The following is a 23862-nucleotide window of genomic DNA, read 5'->3' on the forward strand; positions in this document are numbered from 1 at the left end:
CCTCTGCATATTCAGGCATACCAACAACCCCAACATTTCATATATGGCTTAAGCATACTAGTTCATCCACTTTTTTCCCCAAAGCTTTATTACCTTTCGTAACTGCTCTTCACTATTGCTTTATCTCCTGTATAGGGAGTTTTGAGATCAGAAAATATTTTTAATTTTAGTCCTGTTTCCCATGAAGTTCAGTCACTTTTCAACAATGTATTGAATACATTTTCATTCCTTGGGCTGAATCATTGGCACCCGCATTGATGTATCTCCAGGTTTTAATACAAGAATTGTGAGTTCAACATTTTTGCATGTGGACAGGAATGCCTTGAGCTTCCTGATTTGGAATAAAGTCTCTAACTTCCTTCATACTTCCTTTCGTCCCTTTCTCCATACTTGAGAGTGACAGGCGTAAATCACTACCTTAATTTCCAGCCTAGTTCCATTCAAATTGGTGCATTACCTTTGGATGGTTTATTTCACAGCCATTGTCTGGTAAGCTTCATAGCCAGGGAGAAAGCTTTGCTCTAAACTCTTTATTTTTTGAACTCCACTAATCCTATTTCTAAGTAAATTTAAGCCATAATATTTAATTAAGGAATATTGTAAATATGTGTCAGGTTGCATTTTCACAAACACTGTAATGTCTAAAGAGCATGCATCCTATAAGCAGTACCTTTAAAAGAAGCCCAACTTGCATCAGCAATTATAAATAAGAATTTTAAGATATCCATTTATTCCCATATTAATGTACATTGTCTATTTCAGCACTGGTATATTCTTCATGAGCAGCCTTTTGATTTAACGTTGTTACTAATTAAGTTAATATTGAAAAATACATGAAAACTCAGCTGTTTGACTCAGGTTTGCTTAAATTGTCTCTTTTCATTTGCCTAAAGTTAATAACATGATAAATATTTGGCAGTCAAGAAAGTAATAATTTGTTACACAGAAGGCCAAAGCTTGCTCAGTTACAATTGCAAATAGCCTATTAATCCTAAGTACAGTTGTGGAGTTGCAGCTATGAAGAGTTTTGAACTGTACATAATTTTCTGCAAGATAATTTTCCTGCTATTAAGAAGTATAAAATGGCAATTTTTTTACTGAACCTTTTAAAAAAAATTGTACTGAATCAAAGTTCCTTTGAATCTCCATTCATCGATAAACTAAGCCTTTATTTTGTAGTGATACTGGCCAGCTGTGCTTTCAGTCATATCAAATCAGGTGTCGCTGCTCACTGTCCTAGACAACCAGACACCTCATTTAGCATGGCTTGTTTTCTCACCATAGGTAAAAAACATTGAAAATTATGATTAATACTATTTCATATGCTTCATTTTAAAATTAAGCAGGATAAATTCTCTTCTGTTCTTAAGAATTTGCAACCGTAATCTTCTAACCTCTTATTTTTCCTCTGCTTGATGCATTTTTTCAAGATGCCCCTTTCAACCTCAGGTAATCTATATTACTTAAATACTGTTCTACAAACAGTAGGAGAAAGTCTATCCCAAGATAGCCCACCCTAAGATTAAGGGTCTCACTGAAATCTGTGAGTACATTAAATAGTATTTTTCCTATCATCTCAATGACCCAAACAAAGCCTAGGCTTGAAGGAGGTCACAAAGATGAGGCAGACAGAGAACACAACACAGAAGACACCCAGAGAAGCAATTCATTGGGGCTTTTTGTCCTTCTTCCCTCTCATACATGATCAAGGGATGGAGAGGGCCGACCTTCTTCTCACTGCAGTCAATGGGTGAGCTCCTGCAATCTTTGCCAGCTCAGCGGCTCTACAGCAAAAGTGGGAAGAAGTGAAGGAAGACAGTTTGGCTGCCATCAGTACCATGGAAGTGGACATAGTGAAGAAAAAGAGTGAGACAGGGCTGTGTGTGGACAAAGAGAAAATATTTAAACAGTCTACAGTAGGGAAAGGGGAGCAAACAACCACCACAAAAATGAAGAGGAAAAGAGCCTGATTAGGAAAGAAGGAACATAGTAGTTGAAGAAAAGTTGTGCTTATATTTTCAGTAATGTTTAGATGTAATGTGACTCAAACAAAACCAGAAGAGTCTGAGTATGGGTAAATATAGATGCCTAGATCCAGTCTAGAAATCAAGTAAATAATTACAATTTAAAAACAAGCACATAGAAAATGCAATAGCAGAATAAATACACTACTTTTGGCTATTTTCTCCGAGCAGCACTGCTGTTTTATTGCCAGTCAGGGTAACTTCAAAAACGGAAACTCTTTCGTCCACAACACATTTCTTGAGTGAGCAAAGAGCTGGTGACTTAGAAAAAACAGCAAAGTAAATGAGACTCATAAGGAATACAACCTAATGTGCTTCATTTGGCAGATATTTTAAATTTGAATCCATCTTGTTTATGTTTTAGAAATTATCTTTATGCAAGCATCCCATGCCAGGTTGCAGTTCTGTTACAATTTAAACAGAGTTCAACAAGATTAGGAAAAAAAAAAGGCGATATAGGAAATGGTTCTGATGATTTAGCAAGTCGTTGACTTCCCTTGAAGCCAACACAAAAGTAAGGCCACAAGTAAGTGGAAAGAGATACCGAGCCCCTCTATTTTTTCATAGTATAAAGCAAGCAAGCAACACAGATTTCTGAGATGACAGCCTAGCTTAACACAGGGTCATATTCCTTGCTGGTTTTCTTGTAAGTGATAAAAGTTTAATTGCACTTTTTAATGCAATTATATCTTTGAGCTCAAATGTATGGAAAGTCATTTGGTCACTTTAGTGGACTTTGGTCATGCTCATTTTGGCTGAGCCAGGTTCAGTACTACCTCATGAGCATGTGTCTGCATTATTAACCCATGTCTCTGAAGATCTTGGTTTTGGTCCTCCAGGTAAAAAAAATTCAAACTCCCAGTTTAACTATAAATAGCACCATATTGTGCTGTAGACAGTGAGTAAGCATATCTTACTTCATGAGTGCCTTTACAGTGCAACTAGGTAGGAGATAAAGGAAACCAGGGTTCTCAAAGGCTGAATGGAGTTAAACTGTGCAAAGCCTTTCAAACAGCAGTTGAAGGTAATGTTTTGATCTATAGGGCATTCATTTGGAAAGAGCAACTTGATTTCAAGTCAGCTGAAATTTTAAAATATCCTGAAAGAATATACCAATCAACAGGTTTTTTCACTAGTAGGGGAGAGACGGTCTCACTCCATTTCAGTGGGCCAGTGTCATGGGAGGCTACCTATAAAAACATTCATTTTTCAGGATCTCTGAAAGCTTATAATATGAAAGTGTATAAATAAAAACCACACATATTACTTCAGTTAGAATAAAATAAACATTTGGAGTGAAATTCCACTTATTTTTACTTTCTTCTTTACTTTCCTAAAATGTTAATAAAACACCTGCGTGACTGCTGTGGGCTCCTGGAGCAGAATGTGTAATGATCAGATATCTGAAAGGCAAAAAGAATTGCCACTGAAGGCAACACCACAGACCTCTGCATTGGCAAGTCAAATAATAGCCAAAACCAAAAATAAAATGAAACAAATATGATTGTGTGTGGTAAGCTTATGAATATTTGAAGGCAACTATGGCTGAATAGCACAGAGAATATTGCAAAACAACAAACATTGCATCCTTTGAAGAGAATGAAAGTTAGGTGGGAAAAAGAGGACCAGGATCATCATGGAACAATGAGGACCAAATCATGGTAATTCCTAAAACTACACATGAAGAGTATTAGACAAATAAAATCTACAATGATCAGTACACTGACAGAAAAATTGGTAAAGAAGTCATACTAAATAAAAAGAGGCTATGGTCAAAGACAGACAGTTGAAAAGTCTTTTTAAAAAACGTAAGACTATGATCCTTTTAGCAAATACAAGCCTCAATGTTCTAGCCTTACTGAAAGTCCTAAGTGACCAAGGCAGCTATGGCCAAACGTTAAATTCTTCTGTATTATTGATGCCACTACCACCACCACCACCATGCCCGTCCCCCCCAAAAAAAAGGAAAAAAAAAAAAGAACATCCCTGGCTGTTCTTGCACTTGCAGTGGAAATAACTATTTTACAGTAGCACAGCAAATTTGTTTCAGACAGATGAAACAGCCATACAAGCATAAAGCATCTTATAAGTTCCTATGGATACATATCTAGATTACATACAAATCTATTACTGCATATTTTTTTAAATATTAAAAATTGACCAATGACTCTTAGTGCGGTCTTTGTATCCATCTCTAATAGTTTAGGCCCACTCCCATTTTAGGAGTGCTGTGAAGGCTAACAGTGGGACTCAGTGACCAAATTTGGCCATGTCAGGAGGCGTTAGAGAGCTATGCCTAATCCCCACTTGGTTCCACACATCCGTCTTGCCTTGCAGGCCTCCCCATCTATCTTACTGCAGCAGCCACACAGATGAGAGAGGGAAAAGTCCCTTGACAGCTAAGTTGTCCCTCTTGCATATGCACAGGATTAGCCTCTCTGCCAATTTAGCTATTATCTGTCTAATCCTCCTTTTTGAATAATCTCCTTCGTGCCATGTATCTAAGTCCTATCCGAGCCACCTAATCAGGCTAAGGCCATAACAACTAGTTCACTCAGAAGAACGAGCTGGAAGCTCTGCAACTGGGAATGAATCTTGGTCTAAAAGATACCCAACTTCTCATGGGTTAGCAGATAGTGTGAGTGGAGCCAAGGGAGTAAGGCATTCCTTTATAAAGGCAGGTGTTAAATTTGAATATTGTGCCAGGGCTTAGGGAGGATGTGAAGTGACAGACAAGATTTAGGGAGAATTGCGGCAGGTAAACATGGAATAGGGAGGAATCAAAAAAATCTATGGGGAGGTTGAGGAGTGGAAGGCCAGAAAAGCAGGAGGAAGGCAAGAGATGGGCTTAGACAATTAACATTCATATTTGCATTGAGCTGCGGTATTAAATCCACAATGAGATTAGGGACTGGACAGAAAAATCCACCTTTTACCTATGATTCATGTGCTTTAGCATTACACTGTTAAAGTGTTAGAGTGCATTCAGTGCTCAAAGCAGGCAGTGTTCACGGGTGGTCACGTCCCTTGAGGTCCTTATGGGTGCTGCTCTTGGCATTTTTGATTAAAACACATATACCCAAGTGTATGTTGAGGCCTTTCACTGAGCCTCAAAAGAAAAATACAAAACCACAGGCTTTACTTCACTTCACTGCTGAAAAAGCCCAGTGAGTTTGTAAGATGCCTCTGTTCCAGCACGCCTGCGTCCCCGTGAGAACTCAGAAGTACAATAGTTTGCCCCCTCCCCTATCAAGATAGTTTTATCATTAAAATTTCCTCATATCATGGGACATCTGTGGGACTCCTTACGCTTCCAAGCACAGAAGTTATTTCTGAGAATGGAGCACAGCCCTTTGCACTCCTTTGACCAAATTCTGACAGCTAAGGTCCAGCAGTGTACATGAACAAGCTAGATTTTTGTTACATAAAATAAAGGCTGCCATACTTTTTATTGGACTAGGATATCAGTTAGATTCCTAAGAGTAGTTATAATAGAATCAAGTTACAATGTCAGTGTGATAAAAGGTATCACATCATTTCTCTGTCCTTTTTACCTTATTCATTCACAGATTGAAGTTTCCTGGATTTGTGTCAAAAGAACTAGTCCTTTAAGAACAGAAAAGACCAATGTCATCTTTATACAGTTTGGGAATTCATCTTGAGTAGCCCAGAGATTAACAATATCAGCGATAATTGAGTCAAAGGCATCTATGGAGTACACTAACAACAAAATAGACCATGGAACAAAAGACGGGTAATTCAACAGCGCACAACTGCTGAATAATCATTTTAACCTTACCAAGGGTCAGGATGCCAAATAAAATAAATAAAAAATGAATGGGTTTAAAGAAAGGAGGAGGGAAAGAACAACAATGTACTCAGAGGGAACTAGGCAATTTTGAAGAAAAATGTGTGCAGAACATAAATTGTACAGCTGTTAACAGGAAAGAAAAATCAATTTTACACCATATAAAGGGATACATTTACATTATTATGATTATGTTGGGAAAGGATTAGAATTTCACTTTCTTCAAAGCATTCTTGCAACGTGTCATATGATTCTTCCTTATCTGATGATCATGATGATGCATAAAGAATAGCACCTCTCAAGCATCACTTTATTCAGTTACAGACCACCTTGTCTCCCTGAGCTCTCTGACTGCCAGATCTCATGTCTTTGTTTTCCATAGGTAAATTTAATTAAACCAGCAGAAGTTGGGTTATAATGGTTCACAAACTGTGGTAGTAACTAAAGCAGGAAAAAAGTGGGGGAGGTGAGCAGAAAATGTGCATGTATTCAGGAGCTCAATAGCATTAGATAGGCAGATCAGTCCTAAAATTGGCATAAGCAAGTGATACAGAAGAAAGCAACACCCAGACAGCTGAATTCAGATGTTGGTGGCATAGGAAAACACCAGTCATCATTGTAGAAAATACAGGTGTTTCAGAAATGAGGTAGTTAAACAATTATTTGCTCTTTCTTTAAATATAGTTTTAAAATGTATCATTCTGATTTGAGTACAGGTACAAAACATGCTTGCACATGCGCAAGAACAGGGTTGGCCAATGCCCATAAGTAAATCCATTCTGTCTGCCCAGACTAGAATTTCATTTCATCCAATTTCAATATTTTTATCTTCCCAGCTACCCCATCCAAGCTTCCCCAGAAGGGAACAGCAGCAACATGAACCGCGCCTCCAAAGCACGCTAATGCAGACCCAGGAAGACTCAGAGGTGGCAGGTGTGCTCCTCTCCCCACATCCTGCTCCCCCCTTCTCAGGTGTGTATGTGATGGCTTTAGCACAACACCTCAGCCACCACGCTTGCTGAAGAAACCTCCACAGGAATCAAACAGTTTGTTGCTTTATCAGTTACAACCGCTATTTTAAATTGTATCTGGCACCGTATAAAAAAGCAAATGCATCTATAGGCTCAGTTATAGTCCATTCTGCATGGGAAGGTCTACGGGAGTGGAAAGCCATGCTCTCCATCAATGGCATTTCCTGATTAGTTTCAAATACTGTCATAGTCACAAATCAGCCTGGAGACAGTTAACTGCAATGAGCTGCATCTTAGAAGAAACCTGCTGCCCCAGCATAGGCAATGATGTCAACTAATGGGGAATTATATTCCTTGCCATTTCCATTTCTTTGCTACCTCAGATCTCCACTACTACTATTTTCTCTAGGACAGATGTTAGTCTTCCTCCTTTCCTTCTTACCCTACCTGATGCAGACACTGGAATTTGAAGAAGCTCAAAACAGTGCAGAAACATACCTTGCGTTCTGGCTGGATTGATACCCTGGCTGAAGGAATGAGGAGAGAGAGCATCTCCTAGAGCTGGCAGTGGCCTAAGAAAGCTGCAGTGTTATGTGCACGTAGAAGGTCACAAGGCTCTCTTTCAACTACAGCTTTGTGGCAGACCTGCCTCCTCCCCACCCTCTTCCCCACCTCAGATTTTAAGCTCAGGAAAGCTAAGTTTTATTTGAATAAAAGCTCAGAACAAGCTTTTAAATAGAAAAAGATCCTTAAGGGCACTAGAGAAAACAAAATAAACTGTGTTCCATTCAATTCTCTCTGCCTACAGCAGCCTCGTAGGTGGGTCCTTCATTCCAGCCAGTTCACTAACTGAGAAGCAGAAAGCTCTGCCGAGTTTGCCCACATCCCTATGACATTTTTTCTATCGCCTCTGAGTGTGGCTCTCTGCTTCCCAGTCCTTCCTTCAGCCTTTTGATCTCTCGAAGACACAAGCTGAGCATATCTGCAGTGACTCTGCTGGACTCCACCGGTCTGCCCATCCTCAGTCTGTCCCTGAATCTGTTCAGTAGCTCTTCAAGAACTTCCCCTGGCAAGTCCGCCTGGCTTCTTCAAAGAAGATAAAGCCAAATTACAACAAACCCATCAAATACACAGTTTGCCATGATTATAGCAACAGTTGAGCCTTGCACTAGGGCTGAAAGGCCAATTTTGTGAGACCAGAACACAGGCAAGGGGTCTTGAAGTGCTGCTGATAGTCCTGGATAAGTGCTTTGTTTAGCTGAGATGCACTTTGTATGTTCAGAATGAGCTCATGTAATTTGTTATTTTACTACTGTAACTTGCAATAGGCTAATATTTATAGCAGCCAGTGGAGCAATTACAGCTTTGAAGTTTGACACTGAGGCAAAAACAGGTCTGATAATTACAAATGAGTGATTTTCAGAGTGTGAAATACTGAAGAAAAGTAATAAATTGTAAGTAAGGTTTGTCTTAAGGCATACAAGCAAAATCAAACAGTTAAAAACAATGAAAGAGCATGCAGTGTGCATGGAACATATATGCACTCTGTATTACTTCTGCTGTCTTGTATTCTTCGCAGATGTTGTGTGAAAAGAGACTTTTTCCTAAATGTGTAACAGCCCAGATAGGTCTACATCACTTCTTTATATCACCTTTCTATTTTCTTCCTTCCTTCTTTCTCCTCTTCTGTCTCCTCCCATGCACCTTTCTTGTCTTCCTCTTACTTAATTCTGCACTGTGATAAGGCTGCCTACATCACTTTATGCCAGTTATTGCCTCCACCTTTTGCTACAACTTTAAACAACCTTTCCTGATCATTTTGATAGCAAGGTTTTAATAAGTGACTAAAATCTCAGAATCACTCTGGGAGAAAAGAATACCCTCCCAGTTCCTACATATTAACCACAAAATAACTCCTGGAGGAATATATAATGTGAATACATCACTCCAGGAGAAATATGAACTTCAGACTTGGGCACAAGCTAGTGGGATTTTGTGTGGTTTCAGAACAGAGGATCAGCTATCAAATATGAGGTCATTTTAGTGGCTGTGCCCTACTTGAAGGTGTACACTGAAAGAAAAAATGGAGAAAAACCTACCCTGTTCAGCCAAAGGTAAGAATATAAAGGAGTACAGTATCTGATGTCTAAACAAAACCAGCAATGTGATGGGTGTTTGTTATGTCTCTGAATGCTTTCACTTATGCTACAGCTAGTTATTCAGTAATAAATACTTTGAACAGAAAAGTACAACTTGCCAGGGTACAAAATAACATGGAAACAAGCCAGTAATTAGAATAATGATAGCAAAAGTCAAATATAAGCTGAGAAAAGCTTACCTCAGGTTAATGAACTGGCATATAGATGAGTTAAAAACAAAACACAAAAAATCCATATTGAAATCACTGGCAGAGCTTCAGCTCTATTGTAATGCCCTAATCATGAAAACAATAGCACATCAATTTGAAGTGCTCAGGAGAACAGTCATATCTCTGACTTGCAGTGGAGCAACAGGGGCTTTTTTTCTGTTTTCTGACACCCTGTTAAGGTCTTGGTGTTTTACTGGGTGCCTTGTTCAGCAATCAGGTATGGCATGGCTCAAGGATTCCAACTCAGTGGGCAAGTTCTAACCTTTGTAGGCCATGAATGGAATCTCAGCACAGATTCCCTAGCTGTGGCATCATTTCAGCAGCTGAAATCTGCTTTTGGCTCTTATTTAACTAGCCAAAGTTTTCCTTTGACTCTGTGACTCAAGACAACTAAAACATGGCAATTCATTTGAAGCATTTGAGTGAAACTTTACATTTTAACATTCTCCATAAAAGTCAATGCTAAGAAATCTGTATCAATATCTCTATCCTCCGAAGACTTAACCCCAACAGCAGTCAGGAGGTTTGACTGGCAGCCACCTCCTCAGAAATTGAAGAAGAATGCTAAATGCTCCAGCAGGCAGAATCCCATTGCTATCACAAAAACTAAAGCTTGAAGAGCAGATGACTCTGAGGTATTGGCATAACAATCTTTCAATTCCATATTATTGTAGTGTAGTTTTGCTAGGTTCTGGGTTTTGTTTTCATTTGAATAGTCATTATAATGAATTGAAGTAGACTTTAAGTCTTGAAGGATTTTTCTCTAAAAAATGAGCAATGTCTGCACATTTTACAAGATAGGTTCCTCAAGAGGAGATTGCACTTGAAGTGGAAACTGAGAAGAGTAGTCTCACTGGACTACAGACAGAGCCAAAGAAGATTTCTAGGCATTTTTGCAATGTTTTATCTTCTCAAAAGAATATATAGTGGAGGTATATAATTTTAAGAACATGGTAGAATGTTCAGCCCATTTAAAATGTAGCTAATCGACCTTCTTAGAATAAATATTTAAATGTTTTAACAATGAGAATGAGAAATGCAGACTAAATGCTGAATCTATTGTAATGCCCAAGTCAAAACTGCAAAACTGTATGCATTTCAGGTTTTGAAAGTGTTTTTTTTTAAGCTATAGTTCTGAATCCAACAGCCTGTGTTCAGGGTAGTGAATTGGTAAATTAAACTGTCTATTGACATTTTTTTAGGCAAAAATGGAAGCTAAATTGATTTTCTTCGATGTTGGTATTCTGTAAGATTGAACATCCCCAAAGAGATTTCAAATGGAGCCTGTTGTCTTACTAATTTGCACACCATGCTTTTTTTTTTCTTTTTTCCTTGATTAAAACCTTAGTAAGGAACTGCTCAAACCTTGGGAGTTGTTAGGCATAACTGTAGGCCAGCATGTGCCAAATATGCCACAGCACGGAGTCTTTAGTTGTCATCCAGCATACTGTGTGTAAGCAATTGGCAAGCCTCTTCTCCCCCTACCTCCCAGGACTTTTGTTATTGAATTGCTACACAGTGTATCTTAGCCTAATTGAACTCATTACTTAAGGGACTACTCTGGCTACACAAGTATTCAGGAAACATTATTCCCGAATAACCATGTGTTATATTCTTATGCTGGAACAAGAATGGGCTAGATAACATACCTAGGTAAAATAATGAATAAACAGGTCCTAAAAGATGTTCTTCCAGATTCACTGAATCTAGAGAAACCCGTTAGAAAACCTACAAGGAGCAATTCTCTTTTCACACATGAGAGTTGGTGGAAGAAGCCCAGCTTCCCAAGAGCATGAGACATGAACTATGAAACCGCATAAAAGGAATCAAATTCCTAACGGCAAGCGAGAAAGACGCCGCAAGGAGTGGTCTGATAACGAATTCATTCCAATGACTTTAAAAGTACAGCTACGCAAAGGCATGATGGAAAATGACTACACCTAAAAGCACATTTCCCTCCTCAGGATAGAAATGTTTGCCCTCACAGGCTTTGCTGGTCTCCTCAAACTGACCAGGGCCAGGGCAGGAGGCCAGGAGTTGCCCCATCAGCCAGCAACACCTTCCCGGGCAGTTTTGGCATGGGCTGAGGGACACACTCCCATGCAACGCCCAGGCAGGATTTGGGGGCCAAGGGCCAATCCATTATTCACTTTGGATATTACTGTCCTTTCTCAAGGGAGTGAAAGGGTTTGAAATTGTATGGATGCAACTTCTGCTGGGCCAGGTGGCCTCCAGAATGGGCTCAGGTCTGTTACATATAGTAGTATAGATACACCTTGATTATAGCATGTTTGTTCCAGTATGTCCTGTGACTCATAACAGAAAAAGTGCACTGAAAAATTTACAGTTTAAGAAAAAAGACAAGTGTCTTGCTCTGATGAAAAAGGGATGATACAGTCACTATGGCCGTTTTATTTTGCTCATACCGGTGTAAATCAGGAGTGATTCTGTAGAAATTAAAATAATATCTGTGCTGGGTAAAAGAGGTTAGAATGAGGCCTTTTATAGCTGCGATTGTCAGGATGTGCTAAGGGTTATTTTCATTCCTGTTTTGCAGCCCTATGATAAGCTTTAGAAATACTAAAATATTCCATTTTTTCTAAGACCATGGAGTAGAAGCAAGCTGGAAATGTGCTTGGGATATTCACGCACTCTAACATTGGCTAGACTTTCCTTCTGGTTTCAGGAGTTCATCCACCTTAACAACTGGACTTGTCAAATCAGAATAACATTTCCTGAGCCACTGAGAAAGTCTAATGAGAAGCTGCACCCAGGAGCACGCTGCTCAGCTTCCCCTAGATGTTCTTGTTGACTTCAGAGAAGTGAATCTTTGTGATTATGATGATTAACATGATTATCAGGGAAATCTGTTGTGTTAGTTGCATAAGAGTATGGTTCTGTTTCGTTATTATGTATGTTTTTAAAATCTCATGCTGGTATCTCAAATTCTTATATTTTCTGTTGTCTTTTATTCTGCTACTGTGCCCGTGTTTGTGCTTAACACTGCCATTGTCATGATATCTATATTGGTTGCTTTTCATGTGATATATGATCCTTTTATTTTTCTCCCATTTATCACTGGAGATACAAAGGCAGAAAGAAAAAAGCTACTTACTGTACTCATTTGAGCTTTACTTCCATCTCAGCATTTTATGTGAGTAGTTCCATTGAAATAATAGCAGTTTTGTTATTCCCTATTACAATTTGCTTGTTGCATAGAAAACATTAGCCACTAAGTAAATGTAATTTTGACATAAGTTTTTGGGAATGCTGACACGCTCTGATTTTTAAAAAATATGGAAAACCAAGATCAGCCTGAAAGAGTCTCCAGATACAAAGGAAATAAGAGTGAAACTAGTTATATGTATAACAGGCCCAAAGTTGAGGCTAATGAACTCGAATGCATCAATATGTGCGTGTGCAGTAATCCCAGCTGGACAAACATTTTGAAACTCTAGCGAGTTTCAGGGTCCTGGATTTTGCTATACTGTGCAATATCTTCTACTCATAGTCCCAGAGAGAGAAATTAATTGGAATTAGGTGGAGATGTGAGTAGGAACAACATGACCTGGCCCCAAAAGTAATAAAGAAATTAATCTCAAAATAATACAAGGACAGACGTGTGCATTGGGCAAATCTAACACTACCTTAAAAGAAACACAAGAAGAACACAGACATGTAGAGGAAGACAATGAAACCAAAGAAATGAGCATAGGAGTGCTACTTTGCAGAAGATAAGCAGAAGATACATCATTGCAGAAGAAACACCAGCAAACTGCTTCATGAAGATAGTAGGGATTGGGGAAGAGAAAAGCTGTAGGCTGCAGAGACTGCCAGCTTCATTTAATCTACCTTCTGTGTGGCTGGAATTGCAGCTATTGTAACAGGATGCTTGATAATATATTAAAAAAAAATTCCTTTCAATGAGTAATACTGGTTGGCATTTGCCATTAGGTTACTTAGGGCAAACTGTGGAGCACTGAGCTGCCCAGTGTAAGGGCAAGTACCACAGTCTGGCCCAGACTGTTGCCAAATGTTGGAACAGATGTCACATTCAATGACACAAGATACATAGGCAAATGTTCGAAGATGTAACTGAATTTTCTTTTAAGCAGATTTCCAAAATGCACAGGGAACTTGACTCTGCTACCCATTAGATGCATTAGCTAATGTTGTTATATAAATCCTGTTGGTTTCAGAAAACCTGTTTGGAATGGGATGACAGCAGACTAAAACCTAGGTGAAGGACTAAATTCTAACTGTGAAGTGATGTAGAAAGCTATGCTGGGAAGAGTAATTTAATAGAAAATGGGCAGAAGAAAAGGCAAGTCCCAATCAAGATTTAGCTACAAAACTCTTACCTGAAAAGGTGTGTTCCCCTGTTTGAGGTATCTGTTTATAACTGTTCTTACTAGGAATGCTTAAAAAAGCAAAAACCCAAACCTCCTATATCAGGCACATTATTCAGAGTACGAAGTGATAGAAACCAAATGGAAATGTGCCCGCATTGTCTGATGATCACATCCTTTTATGTGCACATTTTATTTGCTGCACACAACACGTAATGGCATAGAAATTCCGGCACAGGTGTTCACTTACCCCTCCACCACCAGCCTATCTTAAATACATTACTTATGTTAGTATATCTATAGGTCCCATATGAAATGTGCATTGTAGCAGGACAAGTGCCAAGTGTTTGACAAAATTGGCTCATCCACGAGTGCTAACTGACACACAAGAAAGTCAACAACCTACAGACACGTTGGCTGGTAACCAGAATGGGGCAGTGAAGAGATGTAATTCCCAGAGGAAAAAGAGAGATTCTTTAGACTAGATTCACCCACTATTACTCATACCTTTACTCCATGAAATGCATGAGTGAAATCAGTGAGACTAACATCACTGAGTACACCTTAAGCAAAGCTAAACCAAAAACTTTCTTTATATTCAAGTAAAAAAAGACAAGAGTATCAATAGAATTAATTGAGCTGATATATTTAGCGCATGAACAGTGCTAAAGAGGCTGATTAACATAATACTGTAAATCAGGTAATTCTTACCTGTAAAAAAATATTAAATATAGTTTGCCAATCTGGGAAACAAATTACTTTCTGTTCAACATCCAAATGATAGCAAGCATTACTTTGGGATTATTTAATTATTTATTTTAACATACTTATACACAGTGAGTGACTCATCCTGATATAATAGTTTGTTTCAACATAATCTAAGACTTCTATGACTTAGTGAAGGTTTTTAACACATTTGAGACTTAGAAACTTTCCTCAGAAGCCTTCATAAATATAATCATAGAGACAATATGTCTTTTGTTGTCATGATTTCCAGTTTTTGTGTCTTTACTGAGGGCCAACACCATTTAATGATGTTTTAGTTGTATCTGAAATGGGTAACGCTTGAGCAAAATATGCAACACACAGTTTGAAATTAATTCTAAGCAGCTAAAGAAATTTAAAACATACATGTTTCTAGGTACATGTATATTATATATTGGTGTATAATAATATATACACACACATTTATTTTAACGTTTAGCTTTAATAGCAAAAAGTACAGTAGAATTCCACTGATAGCAAGATTTGATTCTAGATTATCCATAGAAAATTGGTGCACTTTTTCTGAAAATCAATACGAGCTCAAAACAAAATGTGATACCAGATAATTCTCTGCCATGGTCTAAAATCGATAATCAATTTGAACACCTAAACAATTGAATTAAACCCTATAGTAATCAAATAGATACTTGATAACAACTTGAAAATGTTACTGAGTAAAATTTTGTATCAATCCCAAGTAGGTGAGTGTACAACATTTAGGATAAGGCCTCTCAGTCCTGACTGGAGCTCGTAGGTACTACTGGAGTACAAATAATAAATAATAGTACATGTACTGTAAACTCTCTAAAATCAGCAATAATACCAAGCATTTTCCATCTTTGAAACACTGTACAAACATAAAACTATTCCTCACAACACCCCTGTGAGGTAGGTACGAAAGTATTACCCCGTCTTTACTGATGGGGCAACTCATCCCAATACTACAAGGTGCTAGCTGACTCTGCAAGGAGGAGTTCACTCCCTGATTCCCAGAAGCCCCAGAAACATGTAATTCTCAAGCAGAATCAAAGTCTAATTAGCGACTTGTCCACATCCCTAAAATATGTCAGTGGCACAGCCTGAAGCTGTCAGATTTCACATTTGTCACTTTGTCAATTGATTGAGACATTCTCCCTGCTGAAAAAATAAAATACTATACATTGGTGCTGTGACATACACAAATACGTATTTTTCTTTTCATAAATTTGCTGATACCTTTAATATCTGCAAAGGGAAGGCATTTCCCTGTCAGTGCCTACCTTGCCTAGCAGAGCCATAGCAAGATTCTCACATTCTTCTACTTTTATGCATAAAAGTTACAGGTTTTTTTACTCATTTATGTGAAAAAGGACTGATGATTCATATGGTGACATCAAATTCTATATTAAGGGGCACAGTCATCTTTTTTTTTTAGATTCAGCTTTCAGGACCTCCTTTAAAACTGGAATAATCCTGTGGTATGTACTAAAATATATGTATTCTCTTTTCCCTCTTTTTAAAAATAAAGTCCAGAATGCTTTTGCCGAGACATACTTTTAACACACTATATAGCTAGCTGTTGTTTTGATGACAGGTAAAGTAAAGCAAGACCTCTGAACCTGGAAGCAGCCCCTCTTGCACCAGTATAAACCTGGAGTATCTCCACTGAAGCCCATGGAGTTTCCAGTGGTGTAAAAGCAGGCGCAGCTAAGTTAGGATCAGGGCTTCCATCCTCCCGACCATCTGTGGCTGCCCTATACCAGCAACAATAACAAACTTCATGCCTTCATCTTGAGGAAAGGGTGTGAAGGGCCCGTTTGTTAGCACATCCTGTGAGCTACGCACACACCTGATCACATCCCTGATGACTTCATTATTCATTGTGCGAGTGTTACACATCATAGATGTAAAATCTGCAGAATTAAGAGAAAAAGGAAGAAAAGAAAACACAGTATCTTCCAAACGACAAGAGTACAGAAGTAAAGGCAACACAAATAAAGCACAAATGCAGCTTTAGAAAAACAAAGTATTTGCCAAGACAGAAAGATAGAAAGGACAAAATAGGTAAAGGAACAGATAATATATTGAGGGCTAGTATATACGAAAGGAAAAAAAAACAGGCAAAAAAAGTAGTTATGTCAATCATTTGTCATAAATGCTCTCTAATAACTCATGGAAAAAATGTAAGTGGAGAGTTTGAAAGCCTTGCTGGAATTTTCATGTTGTAAAATAATCCTCCCCTCAAAAAACCATAACCGGCAATTTTTCTGATTATATAGAGTTCCTACATGGCTCTATTTTTAAACATCTGTAATTAGCAGACTTCGACCATTTTTATCTGTGTAGCACATTTTATTATTTAATGTCTTCCTATAATAAAAAAAATAACCCATACGTATTTTAAAATAGATACCATTCTGTTTTAATAGGTTTTCTTTGGGAGGAGGGGAAGGCAGGTAATCTTCCTCTTGTGTTTGAACAGAACCATAACTATCAGCGCTCCTTTGCTTTCCTTCTCTTTTGCATATCACGTTTTCTCTCAGCAAGGCTCAGGGATGTGCATGCAGGAACACAAGCACAAACCTATTGTTGCTGTTGAGTCACCGGAGGAAACTCGTACCTTCTTTTGGTAGGTCTTATAAAATGGAATATCTTCATAACAAGGCCACTGAAAGATGATTAATACAGATTTTTCTCTTTTATTTATCTTTCGTCTGTTTTAAATGCAGCAGGCATTCATCACCGGACTGTAACAGCTTGAAGGTTACTCAAACATACAGCTTTTTTGCAGGAGATACTTAATCACATGCCTAACCTTAAAAATGTAAATACTTTCATTTAAATCAATGTGAAAAAATAATTTGGTTAAAGTTAGACATGCTTTGATAAATTAGGATCTTGGGAAAAAAAAGAAGCAACAAAGCCATGGGTTTAAACGTACAGATTATGTCATCTGGAATGAATGGATGCGAGTTGTCAATTTTTTTCTTTGCTTTTTTTTTTTTTTTGTATTTTAGAATTTGAACTGCTTCTTATAAATTTGTTCCCAAATTTTATCACGCAGTGTATAGTGAATATTAGGCAGATGTTTAAACAACATGAAAAGGAGGCTTTTTTGGTAGACAATACATGATAAAGTGTTCAGAAAGCAATCAATTTGTAACTGTAGTCCTTCCAAAGGCTGTCTTCCCCCCCTCCAAAATGTTGTTTTTTTTTTTTCTGTTTTACTGTCTTGTGAGAAATGCTGTTAGGATTTATTTTCATTGGAAAAGAGACTTTAATAATTCTACGCCTTTGCACTGTTAATATATATTAGAGTAACATTTGAATATAAGGTGTCGACCTTATTCCGATTTTCAGATGCGACCATTAGAAGTCATTGACACCAATCTACCACGAGTGACCTTAGTCTCATATCTTGCTGTGTTATTAGAATAATCAAGGAACACAATTCAGAAATAATATTACATCCTGCATTTTATTCAATTCCATATGACAAAAATAGTAACCTAGACTAAGACATCCATTTCAATCAGTAGATGTGTCAAGCCAACAAGATTTAATAATAAAAAATATTGGATCTAGGTAACAATTCCCAGCTGGTTCAGGGAGGCTCCTAGCCCTACATGGTATCGCAGTATAAAAATAGTGTCTCTCTTCACCATGCAGAGAGGAATGACCTAACCCTGAATACAAAATGGGGTCAGTCTTACTGTACCATCATCAACCATCTTATTTACAACACTTTACATATTTTTTCTTTTTTTCCTTTTTCATTTTTTCTTCTCTTCCTTTTTTTTTTTCTTTCTTTTTTTAAGTTATACACATCCTTTAGGGAATAGAGATAACACTACATGGTACCCAATACTAACAAAAAAAAAAGTCACACCCAAAATGACACAGATAAATAAAAACATTCAATTGCTGAAATACAGCAACATTAAGCCACCTCAGTTTTTTTTTTTCAATGCTTGGAAACACCCCTAACCACCCACACACAGTGGCAAAAAAAGACGTTATATTGTAGAGGTGTTACATATATATAATTTTGCTTATATATAGATATATATATCTATATATAATCTCTCTCATCACTGTAGAAAATGGAGCTGTAGAGTTAATAGTTCATTTCCAATAGAAACAAACAGTTAATAAGTGTTTGAACCTCTTTTCACTCCATTACATGATGGCAGAAATAGTCCATCCTCTTACAGTAATGGTTTTTGTTGTATAAGAAAGATTGTCCTATTTTTCAGTCTCAACTGAGAAGACCTCACTGTCTGATTCGTTCTTCAGGGGCATAAAACTCCTTGCGCTGTTACCCAGCTACCCATAATGTCCCTCAAGCAATTCTGCTGGACGGAAGTTCATAGTGTCAACTCCACCACGCTTGTAATGCACAAAAATGAGGTAGTACACAAAACGTTTACTGTTCAAGTTTTCATTAAGCCCCAGTCTCCTCAGCATCCCCAGCCTAGCTTATGAGGGGAACCATTCCCTTTATTTACTCCATGTAATTTAAACAATGCAATCAACATAAAATTATATTTGATTAATCAGAGTACATTGTGCTTTGGAGCAATCTGAGAAGATAATCAGCAAGAGTTGGAAATAAATACAGAATATCTGTATGTTACTACTGCTCATGCTGTCCAGAAGTTATTATTTTGTTCCCGTGTTATTAGGCAGTCGACATCTTTCTCGTGGGTATGTGTGAAAGAGACAGAACAGATTATAGTAAAAATTAAACCTACACAATGTTCTCTTTCCTCTATCCTAGGCTTGTATTAATATCACACTCCTAAGATAAATGTATCGGAATTCTGTCTGGGGTGGTCATGCTTTTAAGTGGGCTTTGTAGAAAAGTTAAATGAATTATTTCCATTTAAAAAATGGCAGGCCCCCTATTTCCTAAGGATCTGACAGTTCTCTGTGGCTTTTCTGCTTAGTTAATAGAGACCTCTCATTGTTTGACCTTAACACAAAACAAGAAACTGCAACAGGGTTCTCCTCCTTTTTCCTTAAGTCAAAGCACTATTTATAAAATAGTTTACATCTTTGTTCAGTTTCAAATTATAGACAAACCTCCCTAATACAAAATACTAAAAGTGCAATAGTATAAATTAAGAGTTTGCAACCACATTATACAAACATTACCTTTTTATTGTACAGCTTTGATAACATGGAGTATTTACTCACAACTGTTTATAATGTTGTGAATAATTTATGGTGCTAAGGTTTGTCTGTAACTTGTTTTCCAATCATTGAACTAAAGTCCACACTACATTTTTTTTTCATTTAATAGAACAACTGTCCACATAGCAGCTACAAATATTGAAATAAAAAAAAAGTTTGTTACTGACAGGTACTTGCACATGAAAAGCATGCTATCTTTCCCAATAAAACTTCACAATTTTGCCTGCATTGAAATAAACCACTTATTTATAGTAAAACAAAACTTGCTTAAAAAAAAAAAAAAAAAAAAGAAAAATCACATAGCCAGATGTATTTTGCAGTACAAAAGCTTCATTTAAGTTTGGGGCTAGTATATTGTCTGTTACCCGCATAATCTTAACATTATAAATACTACAGACAAGGATACTGTAATAATACACAGCATTGGGGTACTAAATCACTTATTTAAGATTAAGATTCCTAAAAACATAGTCCAAGTTGCTAACTAATTTGAACAAAACCAGCAAATAAGTGTGACAGAATGCTGTAACGAAGCCCCCCCTTTCTCAGGTGACAGTAAGTTTTGTAAGAAGCAAAGTGGACGTAGACTAGCCTCTCTCTGTGTCTTAGTGAAGTTATCCCATGATTTGTTTGTTTGTTTTCTGTTAAATTAAAAGGTTTCAAAGTTCTCAGTAACAGTCAAACTCACTGTTGAAAGAAGTACCATGCAGATCTTGCAAGACAACTTTTCAGCAGCCACAAAGTTATGTATTTCTGCTATGGGTAAAACTTTAAAGGGAACCTATGCATTTAGGTCAGGAAAGTAATGCTTAGCTTCAAAAGCTGTACATGGAACAGGACAAGTGTTGTGTCAAGTAGTGGTCCAACAGTTACTCGGAATGAATGCTTTTAATTTATGCCAATCTCTTTATTATCCTCAATAAATCTGGTGAATGGACGACTGGCTCCCGTTTCAGAACTTGCTTTGTCCAGACCGACAATGGGAGGGCTGCTGCCCGTGCGAGCTTTGTCCATGCCACCGGTAAGGTTACTTAGAGGTGGGATGGCGCCTCCGCCTAGACTTACTGGGAGCTGGGGAATGCCTCCATTCTGTATGACAGAAATCTCATTGTTCTTCATAGCAAGTCCGTTAGTGATAGCTGCAGCGTATTGGTTCCAAAAATTGGGATCAACGTTCATGGCCCGAGCTGCCAAATCCTTCTGGAACATCTCGGAGAACTTGAGCGCGTCGCCACCGAGCAGAGCCATGGGGTTTTCTACGGAGAGGCGGCGGCCGCGGCGTGCAGGGGCGTTATTCCACATGTGAGTTCCCATGTGAACCTGTGGAGCAAATGGGGACAAGAAGCACCCCCAAGTTAGCAAGTTCTGGTGAGATGGCTGGCCTGAATTTCTGCTACTTACAGTATCGCTTGCTTTTTAAAAAAATGCCTTTTAATTTGCATTGAAAACAAATCAATTCCAGTTAAGACACAGTTTTAAGGCTCAGTCAACCTCCACAAAGAAAATCCAGCTCCACAGTAATCTTTCAATGCGCATTTGTTTCTTCTCAGTGCAAACAAATGCAGTGCCACAAGAATAAAGAGCACATATCCTCTTAGGTTCAACAATTTCCCATGCAAGCTGGAAGTCCTCACATGCTGAAGATTACCAAATGTATTACTCATACTGCTACTAGGAGATGGACATTTTTTCTGCCCTTCCCCTTTTTCTATTTTCATGATGCTTTCTCTCATGCCAGAGGCATCGATTATTTTGCGAAATGTAATATTTTTTAAAAGGACATTTAAAAATGTATTCCCCGTGCTGTGTCTTGATGGTTAACCGGACTGTGGGAGTAAGAGGTGTCAGTCCTGTAGTAACCTGCTGTAAAGCAGTGGGAAGCAGCTTTCTAGTCTGCAATGGCTGCAAAGCAGAAAGGAAATGGAAATTTGAGAGAGGCACCCAAGGAGCTGAGCGAGCTCTGCGTTTCTGGTATAGAGTGAGGTTATTTTGCACCGCTGGTCCACAGGAACTGCCAGAATGCATCCATCAGCTGACTGCATGTGCCATCAGATCTGTTGGGTGAACTACAATGCGTGTGCACATATACCTGGAACCAGTTTTAAAGTTTGCATCATTGCACAGTTGCTTTTCAGTCCCTATCTTCAACACAGTGGAAGCATAACAAGTACCACCACACAGCAAGCATTTCCTTGAAGCTCCCTTCTCTCCTGTCTTTGGGACAAACAGCACTAAAACCTGCTAAGTTCAAGTACAGTGCCTGAAACACCCCCCCCAAGCCTTTACAGTTTTATTTGGCCTCTTACCTTAAGATTCCCCTTTGTGGTAAAAGCTCTACCACAGATTGTGCAACCAAACGGTTTTTCACCGGTATGGGTGCGCTCGTGTATCTGCAGTGCACTTGCTGAGGAGAAGGTCTTCCCGCACGACTGACAGTTGTGCTGCTTGGGAGTCCGGCGAGGGGGGGGTGCCAGCATAGGGGTGATCCCCGGACTCATCACTGTCTGTGGTGCAGCAGGAACCTGGATTCCAGCTGGAAGCGAGGGAACCTCACCCAAAGAGATCGGCTTGCTGTGACCATTCACTTCCATTTTGATCATGGTAGGCGCTGTACTGGTGACCAGGCTAGGAGTACTTTGGCTGGGACCTAGAGTAAAGTTGGGTTCAAATAACTGAGAAGGCAGCTCTTTTAATTTGTGCGTCAGTAAGTGCTGTTTTAAATTACCCATAGTGGAACACCCACGACTGCAGACTGTACAAACAAATGGACGTTCTTTAGTATGGCTGCGGTAGTGAATTTCCAATGCACTCTTACAAGCAAAAGGCTTGCCACAGATATTACAAACAGTACTTTTAAACTTACCACGTTCTCTGTTCAGGAACAGCAGGCTAAAAGGAGCCTCCTCTTTGATGACCGGTCTTCCTGGGTTGGTGGATGTCAGATCTAATGCGCCTCCATTTTCAGTTGCGGGTGGTGGACTGTCTGGTTTTTCTGTCTTTAATTGTATTTCTTGTGGTTCTTCCTGGTTACTGAGGCCTGGGGACTTTGATCTGAAACTTTCACTATTGCTATTTACAGGAGACAAAGCTTGCATGGAGGAAGAAGACTCTGACATTGCAGGGCTGCCTGCACTCTGGCTTTCGAGATCACCAACGGCCGATGAGGAGTCATTGCTCAAATGGTCACTTTCCCCTGATCCATTTTCTATGGATTTTAAACTGGTCAGCTGCTGACAGTTCATGACAGAATCAATCATTTTCATTTGATTCTCCAAAGCAGCAATACTGGAGATCACAGAAGGTGGCGAAGAAGGACATGACCCAGAGTAAGAGATAAGGGGTTTGGATGAGTCACTTGCCGTGTCCTTTAGCTCCGGGTCCTCTTCCATGGAATTTTCATCAATGTCATCGTCGAAGTTGCTCAGCGTGTCAACGTTCTTCTCATCATAGGAAAGCTCCGAGTCCATGGCATCCTGGAAGCCCTCTGGTAGCGGCGTGTTCGGAATTTGTCCGCCCATATGCATACGAATGTGCTGCTGAAGAACAACCGCATTTGTAAATTTCTTCTGACAAATAGGACACGAGTGCTGTACTCTAAGTGGTGGCTTCGCTCGATGAACTCCAAAATGTGTTTTTAGATTGCCTTTTGTAGTAAAGGCACGTCCACAAATTTTGCATTTAAATGGTCTTTCTCCTGTATGTGTTCTGTAATGCATCTTGAGAGCGCTCTGACAACTAAGCACACGGTGACAAATGACGCATTGATTTGGATCTGTCATCTTCTTATCAATGTTCTCCACTAGCTGTTGCAGTTTTGAGGTTTCTGATGTTTGCATAGAGTCTAGCAGACCACCGAATGGAAACTTTGCCTTAAACTGGTCAGACACTGCTGGAAGCACAGGGTTTGGGAGGCTTGTTGCAATGCTGCTGTCCGTAACAGCAGTAGGAATTGAAGACGTGGAAGCTGTGGAAACTTGCCCACCTGCAGAAAGGTCCCCGAGCCGTGTGCTCGTGGGAGGCAGACTGACAGGTTCTGCCTTGGTCAGAGACGATCCACTCTGAACAGGCTGCGGGGATTCGGCAGACACTGAAACACCCAACTCAGAAGTGTTGAGGCTCGGGGATAGAGAAGTGCATTCGCTGGAGGCAGGAGAAGGCCTCTGGGGTGACCTGCTCATGGGAGTGATGCTTGGAGAATCTCCGTAACTGTTCACACCAGGTACAGTGGGGGGCAGCTGGAGCCCAATGGAAGTGGGGACAGTTGGTAAAACAGGCTTGCTGTCTAACCACGTTGTGACCGGCTTTTCGGGGGGCAGTGACATCCCGTATGGGATTCCAGAGCAGGTGGGCACATTATCGAGGTATTCTGGAACAGGATAAGGGTTCATCTGAATATGAGGAT

At 39.0% G+C, this 23862-nt stretch overlaps 1 protein-coding gene across 1 annotated transcript in view; it reads right to left on the minus strand.

Annotated features, from left to right (window-relative positions):
* Positions 1-20348: 20348 nt before the first annotated feature.
* The window catches only part of SALL3 (spalt like transcription factor 3), a 19601-nt gene continuing 16087 nt past the window's right edge, over positions 20349-23862 (minus strand). The window contains exons 2-4 of the mRNA XM_068396852.1: positions 22324-23862; positions 21767-22107; positions 20349-20780 (exon numbers count right to left, since the gene is read on the minus strand). The exon at positions 22324-23862 is cut by the window's right edge and continues 1395 nt beyond it. Of these exons, the coding sequence (XP_068252953.1) occupies positions 20349-20780; positions 21767-22107; positions 22324-23862 (2312 nt within the window). The remainder of the gene's footprint in view (positions 20781-21766; positions 22108-22323) is intronic.

The sequence above is a fragment of the Nyctibius grandis genome, chromosome 3 (assembly GCF_013368605.1).
Source record: "Nyctibius grandis isolate bNycGra1 chromosome 3, bNycGra1.pri, whole genome shotgun sequence".
NCBI classification, from domain to species: Eukaryota; Metazoa; Chordata; class Aves; order Nyctibiiformes; family Nyctibiidae; genus Nyctibius; species Nyctibius grandis.